General features: G+C 36.9%; 1 protein-coding gene across 3 annotated transcripts; it reads left to right on the forward strand.

Moving 5' to 3' along the window:
* Positions 1–64: 64 nt before the first annotated feature.
* Positions 65–22,720, forward strand: LOC105493461 (BRO1 domain and CAAX motif containing). 3 transcript variants are annotated; one of them, XM_011761138.3, is made up of 13 exons: positions 65–446; positions 3,201–3,317; positions 6,481–6,587; positions 6,808–6,904; positions 9,978–10,073; positions 11,767–11,839; positions 13,137–13,242; positions 14,859–14,948; positions 16,453–16,538; positions 17,340–17,421; positions 17,745–17,895; positions 19,077–19,236; positions 20,185–22,720. In XM_011761138.3, exons 2-13 carry the CDS (start codon positions 3,217–3,219, stop codon positions 20,269–20,271), a joined length of 1,236 nt encoding a protein of 411 aa, XP_011759440.2. In that variant the 5' UTR covers positions 65–446; positions 3,201–3,216; the 3' UTR covers positions 20,272–22,720. The 3 variants fall into 3 exon arrangements, with proteins under 3 accessions (XP_011759440.2, XP_070937074.1, XP_011759439.2); XM_011761137.3 differs by lacking the exon at positions 65–446 and adding an exon at positions 780–917; XM_071080973.1 differs by lacking the exon at positions 3,201–3,317 and having other exon boundaries at positions 135–446.
* The last annotated feature ends 549 nt before the right edge of the window (positions 22,721–23,269 follow it).

Raw genomic sequence — 23,269 nt, forward strand, 5'->3', positions numbered from 1 at the left:
AAAGCGACCGCCCCGCCGAGACCCCGCCCCCGAGGCCCCGCCCCGCGTTAGGTTGAGGCCGCCCCACTCCGCCGAGGGCCGCCATAGCTATTGCGGCATCCTCCCTCCGCTCCGCAGGCAGGGACAACTCTTCTCTTCCTGTCTGGGATAAAGACCATAGCTCAAAAGGAAAACCGAGGGAGGAGAAGTTAGAAAGAGCTGATGAACGGAGCGTTTTGAGGGGACTGTGACGCCGCGGCAATCCCCGCCCTGGAACTGCGCGCACTACCGCCTCGGTAGCTGTCATGGCCGCCGGGCCACGTGACTCCGACTTGGCGCCGGCCTCGCTTTTCGTCACTCTGGTTTTGTAGGCTCGGTTCTCCGACTCCCTCTTTTTCCTCGCTTGTGGACTCCGATATTGCCATTCTTCCCTTAGAAGAACTGCTGTACCGACTCTGAGAAATTTGGTAAGTATGTCAGAGGATGGGTGTTTCTCAGTAATACCCGCTGTTTCTCCGGAGTCTCAAGCAATAGGGTCACCCCCTTTTACATTAGTCTCCATAGACCCCTGGACAGCGGACCGAAAGTCTCCTTCTAATGCCTTGAAACAAACGACAGAAAGAAAATCCATATTGGTTCCCACAAATCAGTAGCATTAACAGCTAGATCCGCTGAATCCCTTTGCCCCGCATCTCCATCGGTCTTTGGAGAGCTTATAATACAAGCTAAACTGGGGTTCGTTCGGCCGTTGTCTGGCCACCTCTCCCGGGTTGACAGTATCGGCTTTCCACAAAAATGCCTGTTTGGAAAGAGGGGAACTCAAGTGTTGGCGCGTGCGCACGGTCGCCGCCCGCCGCCTCGAACGGGACTGGGCAGGGGAGGAAGAGGCTGGGTGGTAAACAGGAAGTGGGCCCTCAGAGCTCGGGGGCGGCGCTCAGGTAGGTTACTCCGGGGACTCGGGGCCTTTGGAGTGGGGATCCCTTGTCAGGAACGGGAGTCCTCTTGTGGAAGTGTGTTAGCTTACAGCTTCGATCCGAATGTTGTATTGGTGGCTCTAAAGTCACCCTTGTCCCTGCGGGTGGGTGTGTCCTTCTTCTATCCCACCCTAGGAACTCCCGAAAACTGAAGAGCGCCGGGTCGCAGAAGGGGAGAAGATGGGGCAGAAACTTACCCTCTTCTTTCCTGAAGTAAAGATACGCAAAACTTCAGACTTTTTCATCCAGGAAGTAGGAGGCCGCATTAAAAGAAGTATTTGTGGAAGATTTCGCAGCATCAAGTGCTGAGTGTGATACTAGCTCAAAGTTTATTTGTAGGCACTTAGATGCTGTATTAGGCTATCGGAATTTATATGGAAGATGTGTAGATGATGGTATTTTCTGAAATAGCTCGTTAAATGTTTCGAGTCCTAAATAAACCTGCTCAGTTTTTCCTTGGGTACACACTGCGTTCTCTATTCGTTAAATATGTGGTGCTCCTCAAAACAGGCTTTGTCATGAATAAATAAATAGCATAAAGGAAGCACTTAATGTAGGCATTTCGTACACTGTGCAGCCAACATTATTTTCTAATAATAGGAAAAGTCGATTGTCAGGCTTGTACAGTGCCTTCAAATTAAGTAAACCTTACCAGAATTTCTTTGTTGCTTCCTGGAAGCTAATTGCCATGTTTAGGTCTTCGCCTTGGCTTTCTCGGTAAAATCTGCTGCACTACCTACTCGAGGACATTTAGACAAGACATGCTGCTTTTTTGTTTTTTTCTTTTTTTTTTTTTTTTTTTTGAGATGGAGTCTCACTCTGTCGCCCAGGCTGGAGTGCAGTGGCGCGATCTCAGCTCACTGCAAGCTCCGCCTCCTGGGTTCACGCCATTCTCCTGCCTCAGCCTCTTGAGTAGCTGGTACTACAGGCGCCTGCCACCACGCCCGGCAAATTTTTTTTGTACTCTTAGTAGAGATGGGGTTGCACCGTGTTAGCCAGGATGGCCTCGATCTCCTGACCTTGTGTGATCCTCCTGCCTCGGCCTCCCTAAGTGCTGGGATTACAGGCGTGAGCCACCGCTCATTTATTTTTTAAGTAGAGGGTATGGAACTTCAATTTTTTTTTTGAGTTGGCATCTCACTTAGGTAGTTTTTTTTTTTTTTTAATTTTTCCTTTTTTGAGACAGGATCTTGCCCTGTCGCCCAGGCTAGAGTGCCATGGGGAGATCAGGGCTCACTGCAGCCTACATCTCCTGGACTCAAGGGATCCTCCCCCCTCAGTCTCCCCAGTAGCTGGAACCACAGGCGTGGCTACGATGCCCGGCTGATTTTTGTAGAGACGGGGTCTCAACAAGTTGCCCAGGCTGGTCCCAAATTCCTGAGCTCAAGTGATCCAGCCACCTCGGCCTTCCAAAGTGCTGAGATTACAGGCGTGAGCCACCACACCCAGCCCAGTGTTTCCATTTTATAATAGAATTTATTGGTCAAGTATTGTATTACATTTTTATTTTAAGAATATTCTTTAGATATTTTTTGGAAAGTACATTTTATTGTAGAACACATGTTATAACCAATCCACTATTGTCAGCAATATGTCGGAAATACAGCCATTAACTTGAAACTTATTACAAGTAGCCTTAGCAATATAATCAGGGTTACCATTTGAACCCGTTTTGGAAATTACATTCATCTGGTCCTGTGCCCTTTTTACTTGCAGTTGTCCAACCAAAATCTAGTACTTTGCTATTCAGAAGTGTGTGGGGACCAGCAGCATCAGCATTTCAGGTCCTGCCCCAGGTTAATGACTTAGAGCCTGCATTTGACAAAACCACCCACCCCCGGGTGATTTTTATGTATGTTAGAGTTTAAACATTACTGCTCCTATATAGGTATGTTAAGATTGAAGTTATTGTGGGCAGATTTTCAAATGCTGTTCTTTTTTTTATAGGCCTGGTTTGAACATAGACCATCATAAATAGACAAAACATACCTGAGGCCGGGCGCGGTGGCTCACGCCTGTAATCCCAGCACTTTGGGAGGCCGAGGCGGGTGGATCACTTGAGGTCAAGAGTTTCATTCCAGTCTGGCCAATATGGTGAAACCCCGTCTCTACTAAAAATACAAAATTAGCCAGGCTAATTTTTGAATTAGATTTTTATACTATTGAAATAAATTTTTATACTATTTACCTTGTTTATTAAATATTTTATATTTAATTTTTGTACATTTTTTACTTTTTTGTCTGTAGAAAACATCCGGAGAAAATGACCCATTGGTTTCATAGGAACCCATTAAAAGCCACAGCTCCTGTGTCTTTTAATTACTATGGTGTAGTCACTGGCCTTTCTGCTTCAAAAATATGCAAGTAAGTTTATTGATTAAACCACTCTTAGATGCAAGGTACTTTTTTTGGTTCCATGGGCAATACAAAAATATGTAACACACTGTTTGTAACTTTAAGTTCGTTATAAATTTATAAATGACATGTAAACAGTTAAATCATAGATTATTTAAACTTTGGTAGTCTTCTAGCCCTGGATCCTTAATTTTAGATCAGTAAATGAGTCCCAGAGAGGCTAAAGCAATCATAGTAAAACAGTTAATCTGTGTATTACAACAGTACAAGAGACTACACAAAGTAGTGTTTGAAAATTTTTATTTTTTATTTTTGTTTTTATTTTTTGAGATGGAGTTTCACTCTTTTCATCCAGGCTGGAGTGCAATGGCTTAATCTTGGCTCACTGCAACATCTGCCTCCTGGCAGAGGTTCAAGCAATTCAAGCAATTCTCCTGCCTCAGCCTCCCAAGTAGCTGGGATTAGAGGCACCCGCCACCACGCCCTGCTAATTTTTCTACTTTTAGTAGAGACGGGTTTTCACCATGTTGGCCAGTCTGATCTCAAACTCCTGACCTCAAGTGATCCACCCGCCTCGGCCTCCCAAAGTTCTGGGATTATAGGTGTGAGCCACCATGCCCAGCTGTATAGGGACATTTTAAATTGGCCACATATTAAACTTCTTGACTTCAGAGTAGGGAGAGATCCCTATGACCTGAAATGCCTTCAAAGTGTTCACATAGGAAAAAGTACTTGTGATAGGCCTTAAATGAATTGTATGGCTTAGATCAAGAGTTGACAAACTGTCCTATGGATTTGGATCATTGCTTGTTTTTATTGGAACACAACCAGCCCCACATTTATTGACATACTGTGTATGGTTGCCTCTGGCTGTTTTCCTCTACAACACCAGAATTTAATAGTTCCAATGGATACCTTATTACCAGAAAAGCCTGAAATGTTTACTCTTTGGTGCTTTCCAAAAAAATATTTGGGTATTCTTGATTTAGATTGTCAGAGGGGAAAGGAGAAGGTTATTTCTGTCAGGAATACCTTTGTGCTAGTGATAGTGAGTAGAGCAGTTTGGCTGAAATGAAAGCGATAAATGCAAAAGATGTGTTGAAGGAGGAGTCAATGGACCTGATTGACTAATTTGCCTTGGGAGGCTGAAAAGGATTCAGTCTATATGAGATACAGAACCTAAATGATTAAGACATTGGTGGTACCAATAAAGGAAAATCTGAAGACTTGCCGCTTTTATGGGAAGAAGTGATTACAACAAAAGATAGGATAATCGGCTTATTAATCTAAACCAATGGTCCTCAAACTTTTTTTGAAAGCTGCATAGTATTTATTTTAGGCCTTGTGGTCCACATGCAGTCACTATTGCATATTATTCTTTGTTCATTTTTACAAGCCTTTTAAAAATGTAAAAACTATTCTTAATTTGAGGACTGAACAAAAATAAGCTGTGGAGTATACAAAAACTGGTTACAGTTTGTAGTTTGTCAACCTCTGATCTAGACTCCTGGAGGCAAGTCCCAGCTTAGCTGTTTTATCTGTACCATTGGGCAAGTCCCTTAACTTCTTTGGGCCTAATTCCTAATCTATAAAATGAACAGCCTCAATTAAATATATCTGAGGTACATTTTTCTCAAATTCTGTAATTTAAGATGAATCGAACTTTACAAGTTGAGCTGTAGGTGATGATCAAGCATCAATATGGAAATGCTAGCAAACTATTTGAGTGCAGAATAGGCTTTAAGGATTCAAATTTCTGCCTAGTCCAGGAATTGAATCACTTTCCAGCTTCTAGAGATATACCTCAAACAATGATTAATTCATAAGATAGCCAGTCACATTTTCAGTCAGCTGTTTGTAATTGGCAATACATACATACACTTCTTGGAATAAGCCTCCTTAGAGTTAGTACCAATGAATAAGTACTACATCTAGACCATTCAGGATTAAGTCTGTGCTCTCTTCTAAACACCACTGCTACCTTAATCTAAATCTCAAAAGAAAATATTTGAAAAGTTAGTATTCTTCCACTCAACAAGTAATTTTGAATATGTGCTTTATCCTAGGCACCTACCCAATTCTGGATATACAGCCTCTACTCTGTTGATGCTTACCGTTTAAATTTAGTCTTTCTTTAATGGTTTACACATATTTCAAGGGTCTTTGGTCATATCCATGTATTGTAATTTCGGAAGCCTCACTAAGCTAATTGCCTTCTGAATTCGATTTGGAACTGAAATAGAACCAAGTGAAAGCTAACGATGGAGAGCTAGGAATTGATATAGTTGAAGCTATACTAATCGATGAGATCTCAAAAGAGAGAAAACCAGAAAGCCAAAGACTGAACATTTCTGGAGTTGGGAATGAAAAGGAGACACAGAAAAAAATATAAAAGGAACTTTAAAATGATAAGGGGAACACCTGGAAAATTTGGTGTTATTGGAATCAAAGGAGAAATAATTTCAAGAAGGAAAAAGTGGATCTACAACATTTATTGCTGTAGAGAAGTAAAGGAGAATATAGATTAGGGAGCAGTTTTAAAACAACTAATGGCCACATGTTTTGCATATTCTTGATGTATATATTGAATTATACGTCAAGAATATGTAATTATATATAATGTAATTTTATTTTTTAAATATTTTTATGCAGTGTATTTTCACATTTTTGTGTTTTATGTCAGATTTAGAAACTTTAAGGAGATATTAAAATGATATACAGATAAATTTTCATTTTTCAGGAAACTTATTGTGAACTGCTTAGTTTTTTATTCATTCTTCTTTCCCCACATCTTAAATGCATGCATTTGTTTGTTTTTTAATGAAAACTTGCTATACATTTTTATTATGTAATTGAATTTAGTATTTGCCTCTTTAATTGGTCTGAGTTTATTTTCGTACAACTTTTAAAACAGTTATTAGAAATTTTTTCTCTAGATTTAGTTCTAATTAAATTCATTTCTGTGTATTTGGTAATCCCTTAGAGGAGGTGGGCATGTGCATGCATGTGTGCGTTTTAAAGCTTTTATGTTGAAACCTGGTGTGTGTGTGTGTGTGTGTGTGTGTGTGTGTGTGTGTGTTTTAAAGCTTTTACACTGAAACCTGGAAACCACTTTTATGTGAGATTGATTGCAGTACAGCTAACTTTACTGTCTTTTTCTCTCTCTTATAAGTGACTTGAGGTCATCCAGGGCACGACTCCTTGAACTGTTCACTGATTTGAGCTGTAATCCAGAAATGATGAAGAATGCAGCAGATTCATATTTTTCACTTTTACAAGGTTAGTTATTCATATGAACTTGAGGTTTTTTAAAAAACTGTCTAGAAGTTTACATTTAATTCTTTGACTTTTCAAATTTGATTAGTTTACTCTTCCAGACTATATTCTTTGGAAAAGGGCAAGAAGTTTCATTCAGACACCTGGAAAAGTAATCTGAAAATTTTTCCAAACAGGACACTCAATATTTCTTCTAAAACTAAAATTCTTGTACTTTCTGTAGGTTTCATAAATTCTTTGGATGAATCTACCCAAGAAAGCAAGTTACGATATATTCAAAATTTCAAGTGGACTGATACGTTACAAGGACAGGTTCCAAGGTAAGCAACACTAAGGTAGTACTAAATTGGAGCCAGTTTTTGTAACTGTGTAGCCAGTGGTTAACTCATAGTCTCTGTATTTGGAGAAGAAAAATACAGGTCTGTATTTTCTCTTACCAGGAAATTAATTAAAAGAATTTGAGCTCAATCCTAGTACATAGTAAGTAAAAATATAATTTGTTTCTCCCAAACAAATCTATTTTTGAGGTAATCAATACAAATGTCAACTATAGTTGAACAGCCTTGACTTTTAATAACACACAAAGGATGATTTGAGGATTTGGAACCCAAACTGTATGTGCCTACATTCAAGCTGAGCAGAATTTAAGTTTTTCCCTTACTTTTCTTTTGCTGATGGATACGTCATGTGTCTTCCATTAGTCTTTCTCTGTCTCATTCTTTCTCTCCAACTCTATACTCTTGATTCACAGGATGTGTTTTCTTCCTTATCTCTCTTCCCTATTTCTACTCTTTTTAAAAACTTCTCTTCAGAGCTTATCACTCACTTGAAACTATTTCTAATAGGTTTAATTATAACAGGAAATAGATCATAAAGATGTTAATTTTTTACTTACCTACTGTTTTTCAACACCATTTTGTTGTTTAAATGCCCATATATTTTAATCTCAATTTGCTTTAGAATTACTATTTTATAAAAACAGAAAGAAAGGAGTGGAGGTTGAGGAAAGACTAGAGCAGGCTATACATTACAGTGGAAAGAGTATGAACACTGGGTTTGTACATAGTTAGATGCAAGTCCAGGTTTTCTACTGCATGAACATCTGCTTCTTCAACTGTATCTTGGGGCTACAGATACAGTATTTTGTGAGAAGCAAAATAAGAAAATTTTTGTTAAGTGACTGATAACAGTACTAGGCTTATAAGACATTCATTAAATAAGACATTCATTAAATGTTCATTTCCTTCCTTCCTTGGGAATATTTTATGTAGAATTCATAATATTCTGGGATACTCAGATTTTCTAAGACCTTGTTTTCTATTTTTTAATGTGACCCATTTGTTTTTAATCCAAAATTAAGGAATTTTTTTGAATTAAGACTTTTTTAAAGAATCAAACCTCTGTCATTATTCTGACAGATTCTATAATGTGTGCATTTCATGAATTTGGCGCTTTTCCAAGCATGCCACATTTTGCTTCCGTGTAGTAGTGAGCTAAAGTCGAGTACAGTGGCTCATGCCTATAATCCCAACACTTTGGGAGGCCGTGGCAGGCAAATCACTTGAGTTCAGGAGTTCGAGACCAACCTGGCCAACGTGGTAAAACACCGTATCTACTAAAAAATACAAAAACTAGCTGTGCATGGTAGAAGGTGCCTATAATCCCAGCTACTTGGGAGGTTGAGACAGGAGAATCGCTTGAACCCAGGAGGCCAAGGTTGCAGTGAGCTGAGATGACGCCACTGCCACTGCACTCCAGCCTGGGCAACACAGTGAGAGTCCATCTCAAAAAAAAAGAAAGAAAGAAAGAAAAAAGTGAACTACTATTTAACCTTTTTTCAGTAGCGTTATGAGATCGTGAAGAATTATGTGATGAAGACTTTAATACTAAATATTCTGCACAAGTGAGACTTCTAAATTACTTTATTCTTGATTGCTACTTACTCAGTAGAAATCATGTTGTGAGTTTATCTGTTCTGAAAAATATTTTTTCCATTATAGATGCTATGACTACTACTTTTATGTGGTGTCATAGAAATGGAGTGTTTGGAAACAAGGCATGTTGACATAAATGAAGGATTATAAAGGAAGAGAGTTATTTATGAGACTTCACATAAATTAGCCAAACCGTTATATTATTTAAAGGTAAAGTTATAAATTAGACATGTCCACTAGATCTCCAGATGTAATTCATTTAATAGTTTCCATGCAGAAAAGAATAAACCATTACACTATGTGTTAAATTTTTTTCAGGAGGATAAAACTGTTTTGAGAAGTTTGTTCATAACTGTCATTTTTGGATGTTATAATCTATACTAAACGATAGTTTAGACGTTATATTTTAGTTACTACATATAACACTTTTTTTTTTTTTTTTTTTCATTTAAAAAGTTGCCATATCTCCATTTCTCTTAAGACAGGGGCAACAAGTAACTAAAAAATAAAAACTAGAGCGATAATTCTGGTTTCTTCTTCTTTTTGGGCAGCTTTTCTGTATCTTAGTATTACATGTGTAAAATAATATTCTGCTTTCTTCATCAGTTGAGATAAATGAGATCATGTGTAAAAAATTTTCAGGTTCTTCTAAGAACAGTAGTGAATATATATTATGAATATCTTATTTGCTTGATATGCTTTTGCCATCTTTATTTCATACTTAGAATCTGAAGCAAACAAACAAGGTATAAAATATACTTGTGTTCAGGACCTTTTTCTGGAATACTGATTGGCTAAGCATTCAGAATCTTACACTGTTTGCCTTCAGCTTTCTTTTTGCCCTTCTTTTCCTTCATTTCTTGTTTACATACCATCTGCTTCAATCAAGCTCATTGGGTCACTTCTATCTGAAAAATTTTTATACTCCTCTTGTGCTTTGATGGCATTGTTTCCTTAGCTGGGATGTCCTTTTGCTTCCCTTCTAGTCGTCTTTCCAGGGACAGTTCAGATTTTATATATACCATTAAACCTTCTTAATTATTCTAGCCTGAAACAATCTTCTGAATTCGATTTTTCTAAAATGTTGTATAAGAGCCACACCTTTGAGAATCGACTGAGTACTTGTTAAAAATACAGATTCTAAGCCCCATCTCAGGCTTTCTGATAAGGCCCAGAAATCTGTATTTTAAAAAGCTACTCTATGTACAGTAAACTTTGGGAACTCCTATTCCCATGCTTATTATTAAGTACATAGTACCTTCTGGACCATTATACTTAGGCATTTGTAGTTAATTACCTGTATGTCTTATCTCCCCATCTGTATGAAACACAGCCATTTTCCTCATACATACCAGTTAACATATACTTCTTTGTACTTTTGAGTCGTTTGTCCAATAGGCTTCATGGTGTGATGTCTTGATAATTGACAGAACCTAATGATCCGTGTTTATAATTCCAGTGCCCAGCAGGATGCTGTTTTTGAATTAATTTCCATGGGATTTAATGTAGCTTTATGGTATACCAAATATGCTTCAAGACTGGCTGGAAAAGAAAAGTAAGTTAAAAGGAGAGAATTGTGTACATCTGTGTTATTTTTCAAGTATATGGTGCTTCATTATTTTAAAAATCTATTTTAAAAAGTACCACTTTGGACATGTGAAGGATTGCCTTGTAATGTTAGTATTTTGAGTGTCAGAATTACGGCACCTAGTGTTAAGAGGTAAAATAAATTTTAATAGTCTTGTCATATGGAAGGTCTTGCTAAGTAAGACCCCAAATCTAGAAACCATAAAGTAAAAGCATGACTATTTAACTACATCAAAGGACCATAAACAAAGTTAAAAAACAAATGTCAAGATTGGTCAAAAACATTGCAATTCATATGATACATTGTTTTTATAACGTATACTCTTATAAATCAGCAAAGGAAAGACCGTCAAATCAATTGAAAAGCAAAGGACATGAACAGGCAATTCACAGAAAACAAATACAGAAGGCTAATAGTATGTGAAAAGATGTTTTGAAGGATTAAAGAATTATAAAAGGTGATACAATTTTTATAATAGCAATAGTTGATACAGCAATAGGAAACTCAATTTATGGTTCATCCATACATGGAAACAATATGCAACCACTTGAAAATGATGTCAAATTGTATGTGCTGTTGTAAAATTATCTCTTAAAGTAAAGTAGGTGATTAAAATAAGAGCAGAGTAATGATTATAGCTACCATTGTATATCTATGTGTTTCTTAAGCATATATATGCGTTAAGTACGTAATATTTTGTCTTAAAAATTATGTACAAATGTCTGTAAGGAAAAATAAGAAGGCTTTGTCCGGATTTTATTTTGTTTTGTTTTTTTGTAGAGGTTAGGTCTCACTATGTTTCCTGGGCTGGTCTCAAACTCCTGGCTTCAGGTGATTCTCCTGCCTTGGCTTCCCAAAGTACTGGGATTACAGGCATGATCCACCATGCCTGCCTGCAGATTTTACCCCTAGTTAGCGTCTCTCTTTTTTCATTTGTAGTGTTTTCTTTTTGGAGACATACTGATAGACTTTTGCCATCTTAATGTTACCTTTATGTCGTATACTTGTTTTTCATTTGTAGTGTCTTCATTTTGGAGACATATTGATAGACTTTGCCATCTTAATGTTACCTTTATGTCATATACTTGTTTTCAAGACCTTTTTGTGGAATACTGATTGGCTTGGCATTCAAAATCCTTTACAGTTGTTACGAGTTTTCTATAAATGTACATTTCATGTGTATTTGTTCCTTTTCTAGGTGTCAAAATTAATTTTTTTTTGGTGGGGGGTGGATGGAGTGTTGCTCTGTCACCAGACCAGGCTGGAGTGCAGTGGCACGATCTTGGCTCACTGCAACTGCTGCCTCCTGGGTTCAAGTGATTCTCGTGCCTCAGCCTCCCAAGTAGCTGGGATTATAGGTGCCTGCCACCATACCCAGCTAATTTTGGTATTTTTAGTAGAGACAGGGTTTTGCCATGTTGGCCAGAATGGTCTCAAACTTCTGGCCTCAAGCAGTCTGCCTGTCTCAGCATCCCAAAGTGCTAGGATTACAGGCGTGAGCCACCCTGCCTGGCCTCAAAATCAGATTTTTTTAAAAGGAAGAAAATTAGCAGTGAGAAACATAAATGACTACTTTGGATATATAATAATGTATTGGTTGTTGTGTTTTAATACCAGAAATGGAATTCATCCTCTAACTAATGTAACCCCTATCTTTAAGTATAACAGAAGATGAAGCAAAAGAAGTTCATCGAAGCCTAAAGATTGCAGCTGGGATTTTTAAACATTTAAAGGTAAAACAAACAAACAAAAACCATTATTTGTTCTTAATGCTTTAGTTCTTGAGTAATTTTTCTTTTTGGGGGATATGGGGAAAGAATTGTTTCATTATACTAAAAAAGGTACTATGTGTTCTGTTTACCTTATGTTAAGTATGTTACTGATGAGTGCAGCCAGTTACTAAATATTAAATGTCTCCATTTTTGTTTTAAAATCACCAGTGACTTTTATAATTAGAAAACTAAAGTTTTAGTGCTCTGCTTATTTTTCTGTGTCCTTGAAAACATAGGAGAAAAGAAAGCAGAAGTATTGATGGTTCTTACCTACCTCATTACTCTCCACAGAAGTTACCAGGATTAGTCCTGATTCTGCAAAACTGAACTTCTGATTGTATTCTCTGTATCTCACTAAAAACATTAGAGGGACAATCAGTGCACTCTAATTATATTAAATTGCCGGGAGATGTGATGGGAATTAGGAGAAAGAATATCGTGTTTTTTAAGCAATGTCCCCCCAGTTCATTCTAATTAAATCACTTTATTGAAGGCCTCCTAGAGGCCAGTGTTGAGTTTTTTCATGTTAAAATAAGATGCTTTTTATAGTGATTAGAAAACTCTGATCCTGAGTTAGATGTAGAATTGTAGTGGTTTTTTTTTTTTTCTCTTTGAGACAGAGTCTTACACTGTTGCCCGGGCTGGAGTGCAGTGACGCGATCTTGGTTCAGTGCAATCTCTGCCTCCTGGTTCAAGCAATTCTCTTGCCTTGGCTTCCTGAGTAGCTGGGATTATAGGTGCCCGCCACCACGCCTAGCTAAGTTTTTGTATTTTTTAGTAGAGACAGGATTTCACCATGTTGGCCATGCTGGTCTCAAACTCCTGACCTTGTGATTCGCCCACCTCAGCCTCCCAAAGTGCTGAGATTACAGGCATGAGCCACCGCACCCAGCCTCTTTATATCTTTAATTATTAATGTGAATGAACATTTCAGGCTATCCCGCAAAAGGAATTTTTGTTACTATTTCAGTTAATGTTTTTCAAGATGATAGTGTGACTTGGGTATCTCAGCAATCTATCATGACTTAAATTTTGCTCTTGAATTTCTTGTTCTTATAAAAGCTGTTTTAGTACACAGGAACTTTTATTCTTTATAAGCTCACTGTTGTTAAGTTTTTATAGTTTTTGTTTATACCCCGAATTTCTGCTAAGCATCCAAATTGAATGTCTTGTAACTTTCATTTTCTTCATCTCTAACAACTGGATTAAAATGAAATCTGGCTGCTTTATTTTTTGTCTTTTTTGTCGTTGTTCTCAGGAAAGTCATACCCCAAAACTCATTACACCTGCAGAAAAAGGAAGAGATTTAGAGTCACGACTCATAGAAGCATACGTTATTCAATGTCAGGCTGAAGCTCAAGAAGGTATCCTAAATATTGTAAGATTTTTTTAAATGAAAGTCTATATTGTCATTTAATTCCTCTTTAAAAATCAGACATTGGGCACTGTGGCTTATGCATGTAGTCCCAGCACTTTGGGAGGTCAAGGTGGGCAGATCACTTGAGCCCAGGAGTTCAAGACCAGCCTGGGCAATGTGGCAAAACCCCAGCTCTACAGAAAATACAAAAATTAGCTGGGCATCGTGGCACATGCATGTAGTCCCAGCTTCCCATGAGGCTGAGATGGGAAGGATGGCTTGAGCCTGGGAGGTCAAAGCTGTAGTAAGGCAAGACCATGCCACTGCACTTCACCCTGGGCAACAGTGTGAGACCCTGTTTCAAAAAAATTAATTAATAAATAAAAATCAGAATTAACTAGAATCAGGTTTTAGATTTTGAGAAATTTTTGAATGAGGAATAAGTTTACCTTTAGCATTTGCCTTCACTCTTAGTTAGCAGGAAAAGGCCCTACAGTTTAATGGCTCTTTTTAAGAGGATTTTGATTTCACGTTATTTCTGACAGTACAACATTAATTCTTTAATTCGTCTTTTCTCTCTCTCCTGTGCTCATTCTTTTTTCTCTTTCACTCTTTGGCTTACCTTAAAGTCTTCACCTTTCAATGGCAAGTAATAATGACACTCAGCGTGAAACAGTTAAGAAACTTTGTAGGCTTTTGTTTTTCTTTATTTCAAACTCTAGTGTTCCTCTGAAGATGGCTGGGCTGGTGGCTCACGCCTGTAATCCCAGCAGTTTGGGAGGCCGAGGCAGGAGAATTGCTTGAGCCCAGGAGTTTGAGACCAGCCTGGGCAGTATGGCAAGACCTCCATCTCTACAAAAAGTTATTTAAAAAATTAGCCAGTTGGCTGGGCGTGGTGGTGGCTCACACCTGTAATCTCAGTGTTTTGGGTGGCCTAGGCAGGCGGATCACCTGAGGTTGGGAGTTCAAGACCAGCCTGACCAACATGGAGAAACCCCTGTCTCTACTAAAAAATACAAAATTAGCTGGGCATGGTGGCGTATGCCTGCAGTCCCAGCTACACGGGAGGCTGAGGCAGGAGAATCGCTTGAACCTGGGGGGTGGAGGTTGCGGTGAGCCGAGATCACGCCATTGCACTCTAGTCTGGTCAACAAGAGTAAAAGTCCATCTCAAAAAAAAAGAAAAAGAAATTAGCCAGTGCCATGGCATGCACCTGTAATCTCAGCCACTTGGAAGACTGAGGCAGAAGGATCACTTGAGCCCAAGAGTTTGAGGCTGCAGTAAGCCATGATCAAGCCACTGTGCTCCAACTTGGGTGACAGCAAGACCCTGTCTTGAAAAAAAGAATTTGCTGTTAGGTCATGCTGTTTTGTAGTAGTGATTCTCTGTGATTAGCTAGTAATTCACTGATGATTTATTTAAAGAAATAGCATCAAAACCAACAAGCTCAGTGTTTTTTGTTTGTTAATGTTTGCATTTTCTATAACTTTGCATGTTAAAACGTTTAACAAACTGTATTAAAATCCCAGAGAGATTGTCAGACTGTCTTTTGCTATTATAATTGAATTTAGGATGAATAGAGTGAACTTAATTATAGATTCACTTTATTGTGTTTGGTTACAGTAACAATTGCTCGAGCAATTGAACTAAAACATGCTCCTGGACTAATTGCTGCACTGGCGTATGAAACAGCCAATTTCTATCAAAAAGCTGGTAAGCTTCTAATTCTGTTGTTACATTTTTTAGTCTTTAGCTTTTCAGATTTATTTGATCTTGAATTAATAGGGAACAAAACAAAAGGTTTCTCAGATTCTGTCATTATTTGCAAAACTGGAGTAATACTTTATCGCATTTAAAATAGAGCTGTTCATATTTAGTATGCTGCATAACTTATAATGGAAGGGAAAACCAGTGATGTCTAATAAAATTATACAGCTTTTTTGGCTTAAAAATTTGTTTTGGTCTTTATAACAATCTTATAGTTACTATGCTTTAGACAAGAATCTGAAATCCAGAGAGTTAACATGACCCATAATTTAACTGCTAGAAAGTGGGAGATTGGGCATAGAACACAGCTACTGTGATAAGCCTATTACTCTTCATTTACTTATTTAGGAAACATGCATGTGTTTTTATTTATGGGATAGTTACTGTTTTTGTTGCTAAGGAGAGGTAAATAGAAAAGATTTGCAGTTTAGGGAAGAAGAACATGTCACCCCATTATTAAATCCTGAAGTAAGACACCACAGCAGTGAATTAGGAACCTTAACAAGCTGGGCATGCTAGAGAAGGACTCTAGAAGAAGATGCTTTAGTCTTATTGTGAAGTGTAAATAAAAATCTTATGTTCCCTAGGAAGCTTTAGAGTTTGGGTGCAGAATTCTATAGTAAGTACAGACATAAGAAAGAACTTAGCACATTCTGGAAACTTCAGACAGTTGCTCTTACCTGAAACACAGGATGAGTGGTAGGAGAAAGTTTGAAAAAGTATGCTTGCTTGGGAATCAAACATTGGTTTGTAAGCCTTTGACCTTTCATTCTGTAGACACTTGGGATCTGTTAGAATACTAAAAGGCTGACTTGATTGGATTTGAATTTAAGGAAGCTCCCTATAGTTGCAGTATTAGAGATAGGCTTGCTCCATGAAGGAGTAATAGGCTAACTTAACTTAGCACTTAAGAAATTCTTCAAGTTTATGAAGGAAATGATGAAAGCATTGGCAAATACAGCAAAGTAGCAAATAGGAAAAAATAGATTTGAGAGATGTTTGGTAGAAGGATATGTGAGTGAATATGTGTGTGTTTTATATAAAATTCAGTGATGGGGTGGAGAGGAGAGTATCCTATTTCTGACTTGAGTGACTAGTCTACTATTTGCTTTGCTATATTATATACGTTTTTTAAATTAGCTAATATAACGGTATAAACAGTATTCACTTTGAAGTTCTTGGTCACAATCTGTTTTTATCATTATCTTTAACTTAAAGTTGTATTAACCATCAAATCAAAGAGCTGCTGTAGTATTTAATCAATCATGTGTAACTGAAAGTATAGATTTGAGAAAATCAAGTAAAGGTGTTTTTTTAAAAAAAAAATTAAATTATTGAGTTTTAGACTCGAATGGCATTCTTTCTGCTTTTATCATCAGAACACATGAACTAAAAGTCTTCTAGTGAATCAGGATGAAATTATATTTTGCTTTTTAAAATGTAACTTTAGATCATACTTTATCCAGTTTGGAGCCTGCATATTCTGCCAAATGGAGAAAATACCTTCACTTGAAGATGTGTTTCTACACAGCTTATGTAAGTATTCATAATGCTAAAAACAATGTAAATTATTGTTTCTCCAGTCCTTGGAGTGCCAGGTCTCTCATCTCACCAGAGTCTTTCATTAGCATTTTACAAATAATGGACAGCTAACTCTCAGTAAATGTTCACTGAGAGTCAGTGCAACTATTGTGAACTAAAGTGGGTGGAAAGAGATGATGTAGGATTGTAGAAGTGGATTATAGCAATAGAATTATTGTTTGATTCAAAACCCACTTTCAGCATACTTAATGAAATTCTTTCCATTGTTTCATTCTGTGCGTTGAGAAACATATTTACTAATTCTAATATTAAGGCATACCACACAATATATCACCTAGCTTAGTGAAGAACCATCAATAAACATCATTTTGGAAGTTACATATCAGTCTGTTATACACACCGAACTTAATTGTTTTGTTAATTAGAGTATCATATGAGAGATCATCGAAACCTTTTTGAGGTCTGAGTAGATAATATTTCTTATGCCTCCTTCTTCCTCTGCTTTAGCACAGTTTCCTCCTTTATCTACTATTTCCTAATTTTAAATACAGATTTCGGCAGATAACTTTTGCTCAGTACATGGTTAGAAGGCTGTTTTGGCTCAAGACTTGACATATTTCCACCTTTTCTATGAACAAAGGTTGGAGAAGAGCTTACTCAAGTAAAGAAATGTAAGGGATTGCATTGATACTTAAGTGTGTGAAGGTACTAATTTATCTGATAGATACGTAAAACAGTAATAGGGGAAAGCATCTTGAAGGGAGAGAATGAATAAAAATTTGTTTATTTCATCAGGCTTACTGTTACCATGGTGAGACCTTATTGGCTAGTGATAAGTGCGGTGAAGCAATCAGGTCTCTCCAAGAAGCAGAAAAATGTGAGTATTCCTGCCAGAATATTAACTCCCCTTTAAAAAACAAATGACTTTATCACAAAAGGGAATATGTGCTTAAAGAGATTTTGGCTGAGTTCATGAAAGGGAAATGGGAATGGGTGACGTAATTGGAGAAAAGAAAAAATTTTTCAAAAACCTAGAACCGTAGAAAATCCACAGCTTCTACTTACAGTATTATTATTGGTATTGCTATTATATTAGGTAAAGAGCAGTAAATGTCTTACCACCTCCACTTTAAAGCCTTATAGGGATAAATGGGCCATGTTAATTATAATCAAAAGACTTTATATCTCTTTCACATGCAGTGTATGCAAAGGCAGAAGCACTGTGTAAAGAATATGGAGAAACCAAAGGACCTGGACCAACAGTCAAACCTTCGGGACATCTATTCTTTCGGAAACTTGGAAACCTTGTGAAGAACACCTTAGAAAAATGTCAGAGAGAAAATGGATTTATGTGAGTACAGCTTAATATTATTTTGGTAATATTAATATTATTGATATTGATTTATAATTAAAATACTAATATTTTAGTAATACCATTTTTGTTAGTCTCTATTCCCAAAAGTTTTATGCTGAATAGCACTTATGGGCTAGGCGTGGTGGCTCACAACTGTAATCCCAGCACTCTGGGAGGCCAAGGTGGGTGAATCCCTTGAGCCCAGAAGTTTGACACCAGCCTGGGCAACTTGGCAAAACCTGTCTTTACAGAAAATACAAATAAATTAGCTGGGCATGGTGGCACACGTCTGTAATCCAAGCTACTCAGGAGGATGAGGTGGGAGAATCATCTGAGGCTGGGAAGTCAAGGCTGCACTGAGCCATTATTGAGTCATGGCACTCCTGCCTGGGCAAGAGTGAGGCACTGTCTCAAATATATATAGTGTTTACATTTCACATTAATTTTCTCTTTAAATTGGTGATAAAGTTCAATTGTGTAGGGCCTTTTATTCTACTTAGGAGGATAATATATAAAAGCAGACTTTAAAATTAAAACATGAGTTGTTAACATAGAGTTCACTTCATTAGGACACTCACAGTATCCTGATTTTCTCTGAACTCTGTTTCCCTGCCGTTCTTCCTCCATATGTTTTAAATATATCTTCTCAACCTCCTTTGCATATTCATCTCACTCTGGTTTCAGCTACCTATAAAGAAGGAAAATAAATTTTCTCTCCAGTTTTTCTTGTTTTTTTTTTTTTTTCAAGAGGTTTTCCATTATTAAATCAGTGCTGTTCAAACTGTAGATCACCATCTGTGTAGGTGGGTAGACTCAATCTCATTCCTGCTTTTATCTCCTTACACTCTTCCCCTTATATTCTTCATCTAGTCATACTGAGCTTTTCACTTCCTTAAACATGCCTAGTTCATCTTTAATCACTTCCTTTGGAAGTCACTGAACTTAATTCTGGGTTAATTCCCCTTGTCTGCATTCTCATGGCACTCTACATACATGGTAGCTCCAATTGCATTGCATTGTAATTGACAAAATTTCTTGACTTTTTCGCTTTCCTACATGAGGCAGAAAAACCTCTTATCCATCATTAAATTGTCATTGTCCCAAACAGGACCTTGAACATACTAGGCAGTCAAATAATGAACAAATGAATGAATTGCTATTTAAATTACTTTTTGCAGTTACTTTCAAAAAATTCCAACAGAAGCCCCACAGCTGGAACTCAAAGCAAATTATGGTCTCGTAGAGCCTGTACCTTTTGAATTTCCTCCTACAAGCGCTCAGTGGACACCAGAAACATTGGCTGCATTTGATCTCACCAAAAGACCCAAGGATGACAGTGTATGAGATTTTTTTTTTTTCTCTCTCATTCACAGAAGTTTAAAGGAAAATTCAGAGTTCGCATTTTGATATTTTTCTCTAAATAGATACATATCTTTGTCTAAATGTTAAGTTAGCTAGTTATAGTGCTTAGTGTAATCTGTGGTAGAACACTCTCAGAGATAAGACCTCTAAGCCTTAAATGTCTTCTGATTTTCTACATAATGACATTCTTTTCAACACATTATCTTGCCTCTTTACAACTTGTCAGTGCCTCCTTTAAGAAGAATGTGGGAGAAAAGATCATCCATGTTTGTATTGCTGTGGCAATACTCTGTTTTAGCAAATTGCAGAGTGTTTGAAGATTTGGCCTAATTTCAGTATTCTGTGAATCCAGGGGCAAAATAAGAATGCTTTTATTTATTGGTATCTAAGTACATCTTGGTGTTCTAAATCAAATGGTAAATTAAGTGGAAATTTTGAGGTCTAACTACCAAAAGACTAGGGATCTGTGACAAATGAACAGGAATTATTTTACAGCCATTGCTCTTTTCTTCAGATTGAGTTGTATTTATATAATTTCCTTTCCATATTAAAATTTATTCCTTAAAATAACTATATTCTGTTCAGCTATAAAATAATGCCCTAAGAGACAGCCTATTACTGTCATAAGTTATGTCTAAGCTTTAGGGTTCTACATGTATAGATAGTTCACTTAGAAAAGAGCGTGGAGTAGGAGTACCAGTATTTTGATTTTTGCCTACCTAACTAGGTTTTCATCTCTACTGAAATGTTGTTTTCTGATTATATCTTAAAATGAATTGGTCTATAGTTTCTGGAAATAGCTTTGTCAGTATCCGTGTTATATAATTTAATATAGCATCTTTTGAAAGTCTGAAGTGGAAAAGATTTGGTGTTTGTTTTCTCAATCTTAGTTTATGTACTTAAACTGTGGTTTTTTCTCCCTAGACTAAACCCAAACCAGAAGAAGAAGTGAAACCCGTGAAAGAACCAGATATCAAACCTCAAAAGGACACTGGGTGCTACATCTCCTAAAATACTCCTGAAATACAGTTTGCACTTAGAATTTCTCTAACAGGAGATAAGATAAACCACAGAATTTCAGTTCTTATTTCTCAAAATGATTTCTCTGAAGCTTGTAGAATAACTATTACATTCAGAGGGTTATCTGCCTTCAGCTTACTTGTTCTTGATTTTTAATACAGTGGAGATGTTTCTTGCTTTGTTTTCAGCCTCTCCTTTTTAATCAGGACAACATTTGAAAGATTTTATTGTGCCTCTAAAGGGTATATTTGGGGGTTGGGTCTTTTTATTAAACTCTGGATAGTAATAAGTTTCAGGTCAATATAGGCCCAAATCATGTGGTTTCAGGTATGTTTTTCTTTTTCTTTTTTTTTGTTTTTTTGAGGCGGAGTCTCCCTTTGTTGCCCAGGCTGGAGTGCAGGGGCACGATCTTGGCTCACTGCAACCCTCCGCCTCCTGGATTCAAGTGATTCTCCTGCCTCAGCCTCCCTAGTAGCTGGGATTACAGGCACGTACCACCACACCCAGATAATTTTTGTATTTTTAGTAGAGACGTGATTTCACCATGTTGTCCAGGCTAGTCTCGAACTCCTGACCTCAGCTGATCTGCCCGCCTTGGCCTCCCAAAGTGCTGGGATTACAGGCGTGAGCCACTGCGCCTGGCCTCAGATATGTTTTTCTATCTACACAAAAAAATTTATTTTCCTTCCTCTTACTTGATATCAGAATAATGACAGGAATCAGTTTTTAACAGAGATAGTTTTTCCATTTCTCCATTGTGTTAATCAGAGCACAGACTTACATCCTCAGTCATTTATCTTTTCTGGTGGGGGATAAAAAGTCACTTAAAGATGAGAAAATTATCACACCAAATCCTTTACATATGTTAGAATCAATAATTTACTAAAAAATCAGTTTTTATAGGTATGTTGGGACTTTATCCAAGAACTTATCCCTGTTCCAGTAGCCCTGTGCTTCATTCAGTATCAGTAACCCTGCAATGATTTTTACAAGTATCTTTTCTAGTGGGTTTTTTACTTAGAGGACAGAACTTTGTAATAGCTCTTAATGTTTATATATGAGAAGACAGAATGGAAAATGTTTTTTGAAGTCAAATATTGCATGATGTAAAGAAAAAAATGAGTAGGTTGTCCTGAATTGCACTGGTAACTCTACTTCTTTATTAAAGAAGTTATAGTAAGATGCCTTTGTTACCTGATTTCAGTGTATATTGTTTTTATGTGGTTTTCTGATAATGTCCTATCAGAATTGTATTGGTTTAGGCCAAAGGCCATAGCAAAAACAGAGAACAAATACAGATACAATATGATCTTAAAAATAGATTGTAACATTTTAAACAATTAGTTCAGTAATTTGGGAAATACTGGATGCATAATACTTTAACAGAAGTCACACATCTGTAGGTTTATCTTTTGATTATTCTCCTGGGTCATTAGATAATTTTTCTATTATAAGTGACAGATTGATTCACTTAATATAAATAATACAAGTAGCATACACTAAAAGCTTACTGTGTGCCAGATACTGTGCTGGACACTTACATAGATAAGCTATTGAATCCACAAAGCAGCCCTGTGAGAAATAAATAAAATCTGCATAAAGTGTTGAAATAGGAATACGCATGTCATTATGAAAAATGAGTAATTATGCCAATCTGAATCAATATAGCATTCAAATAAGTGATGACTTAAATCATATATCATAGTTTACACTCCTTAAAAAAAGGTACATAAATTCAGTGAGGTTTTTTCCTTAACATATAGAAATACTAAATACTGCTTGCAACATAGTATTAATATTTGAAGCTGTAGTTTCCGGATTAAGTGGAGTAATAACTAAACAGGCATTTAATTTTATTTCAGTATCTATGGAAAAAATACTTCATTACATCTCACTCTATTTTATGTTGTCTTTATTACAGAATCACTTGTCTGTTTGTTGTGTGCCACTTACTGACAAAACTTTAAACAGTACTTGATGCCAGCTCTTTACTCTCTGGCTGTGGGACCTATTTCTCTTAGGTACTTGTGCTTATTAATCTACTTACTAAATTGTCACATTGACAATTTTGGGAATGATACTACCATATCTGAAATGGAAAATGTAATATGCTTAGTACTTCTGTAAAATACAGCAATACTGGTATTACTTTACATCAGTAGGCATCTTTGACGTGAGCAGATAAATATTTTGTTGACTCAGCAAAGGTAACACTTTTGTGACTAAAATATCCCATTATATGTAATGTTTTTTGAAATGTTTGAAATTTGGGGAAATTATCACATATCTAGAAGTTGCATGAAGGTTATAGAGAGATGTAACTATTTGTTCACTATTACATGGATTTCATACTTGGCAGTGACAACTAACGTTACTTCAGCTAAAAGTGTATAATGGGTTATCTTTTTATTTATGAAAATAAAAGTAATTTTACTTACAATTTCATTGAGATCTTTCATTTTCGACAAATATTTTTATACTTACTAAGCCAGTAACAGTTAAAACAGTGCAAAATTATTCTTCACAGTAATGTTCTAAAATGACAGATAACTAGGCATGGTGGCTCACAACTATAATGCCAGCACTTCAGGAGGCTGGGGCAGGAGGATTGCTTGAGCCCAGGAGTTGAGACCAGCCTGGACAACGTGGTGAAACCCTGTCTCTGCAAAAAATAAAAAATTCGCTGAGTGTGGTGGCACGTGCAGTGAACTATAGTCATGCCACTGCACTCCAGCCTGGGCGACAGAGTGAGGCCCTGCCTCAAAAAAAATAAAATGACAGATACATTTGCATCAATTGTTTTATGCTTCATGGGTTCGTTAAATATTCAACACTCCTTGATTTGTTCGGTTTCTACTTATGTTTATTGGTACCTATCACTTCTTAACCTCAAAGGATTTTGATTGGCCTGTTTATGTCTCATGCTTAGTAAAATCCAACATGATGCAGTATTTGTACTATGGTATGCTAAGCTAAAGAGTTTATCATT

Source organism: Macaca nemestrina, chromosome 1 (assembly GCF_043159975.1).
Source record: "Macaca nemestrina isolate mMacNem1 chromosome 1, mMacNem.hap1, whole genome shotgun sequence".
NCBI classification, from domain to species: Eukaryota; Metazoa; Chordata; class Mammalia; order Primates; family Cercopithecidae; genus Macaca; species Macaca nemestrina.

What these genes read in the sequence shown, in the direction of transcription:
- LOC105493461 (XM_011761138.3), top strand. Translation starts at nt 3,217, where the DNA reads ATGACCCATTGGTTTCATAGGAACCCATTAAAAGCCACAGCTCCTGTG. An exon ending in TCTGCTTCAAAAATATGCAA is followed by an intron (nt 3,318 to 6,480) that starts GTAAGTTTATTG and finishes CTCTCTTATAAG; the next exon opens with TGACTTGAGGTCATCCAGGG. An exon ending in AGACTGGCTGGAAAAGAAAA is followed by an intron (nt 10,074 to 11,766) that starts GTAAGTTAAAAG and finishes CCTATCTTTAAG; the next exon opens with TATAACAGAAGATGAAGCAA.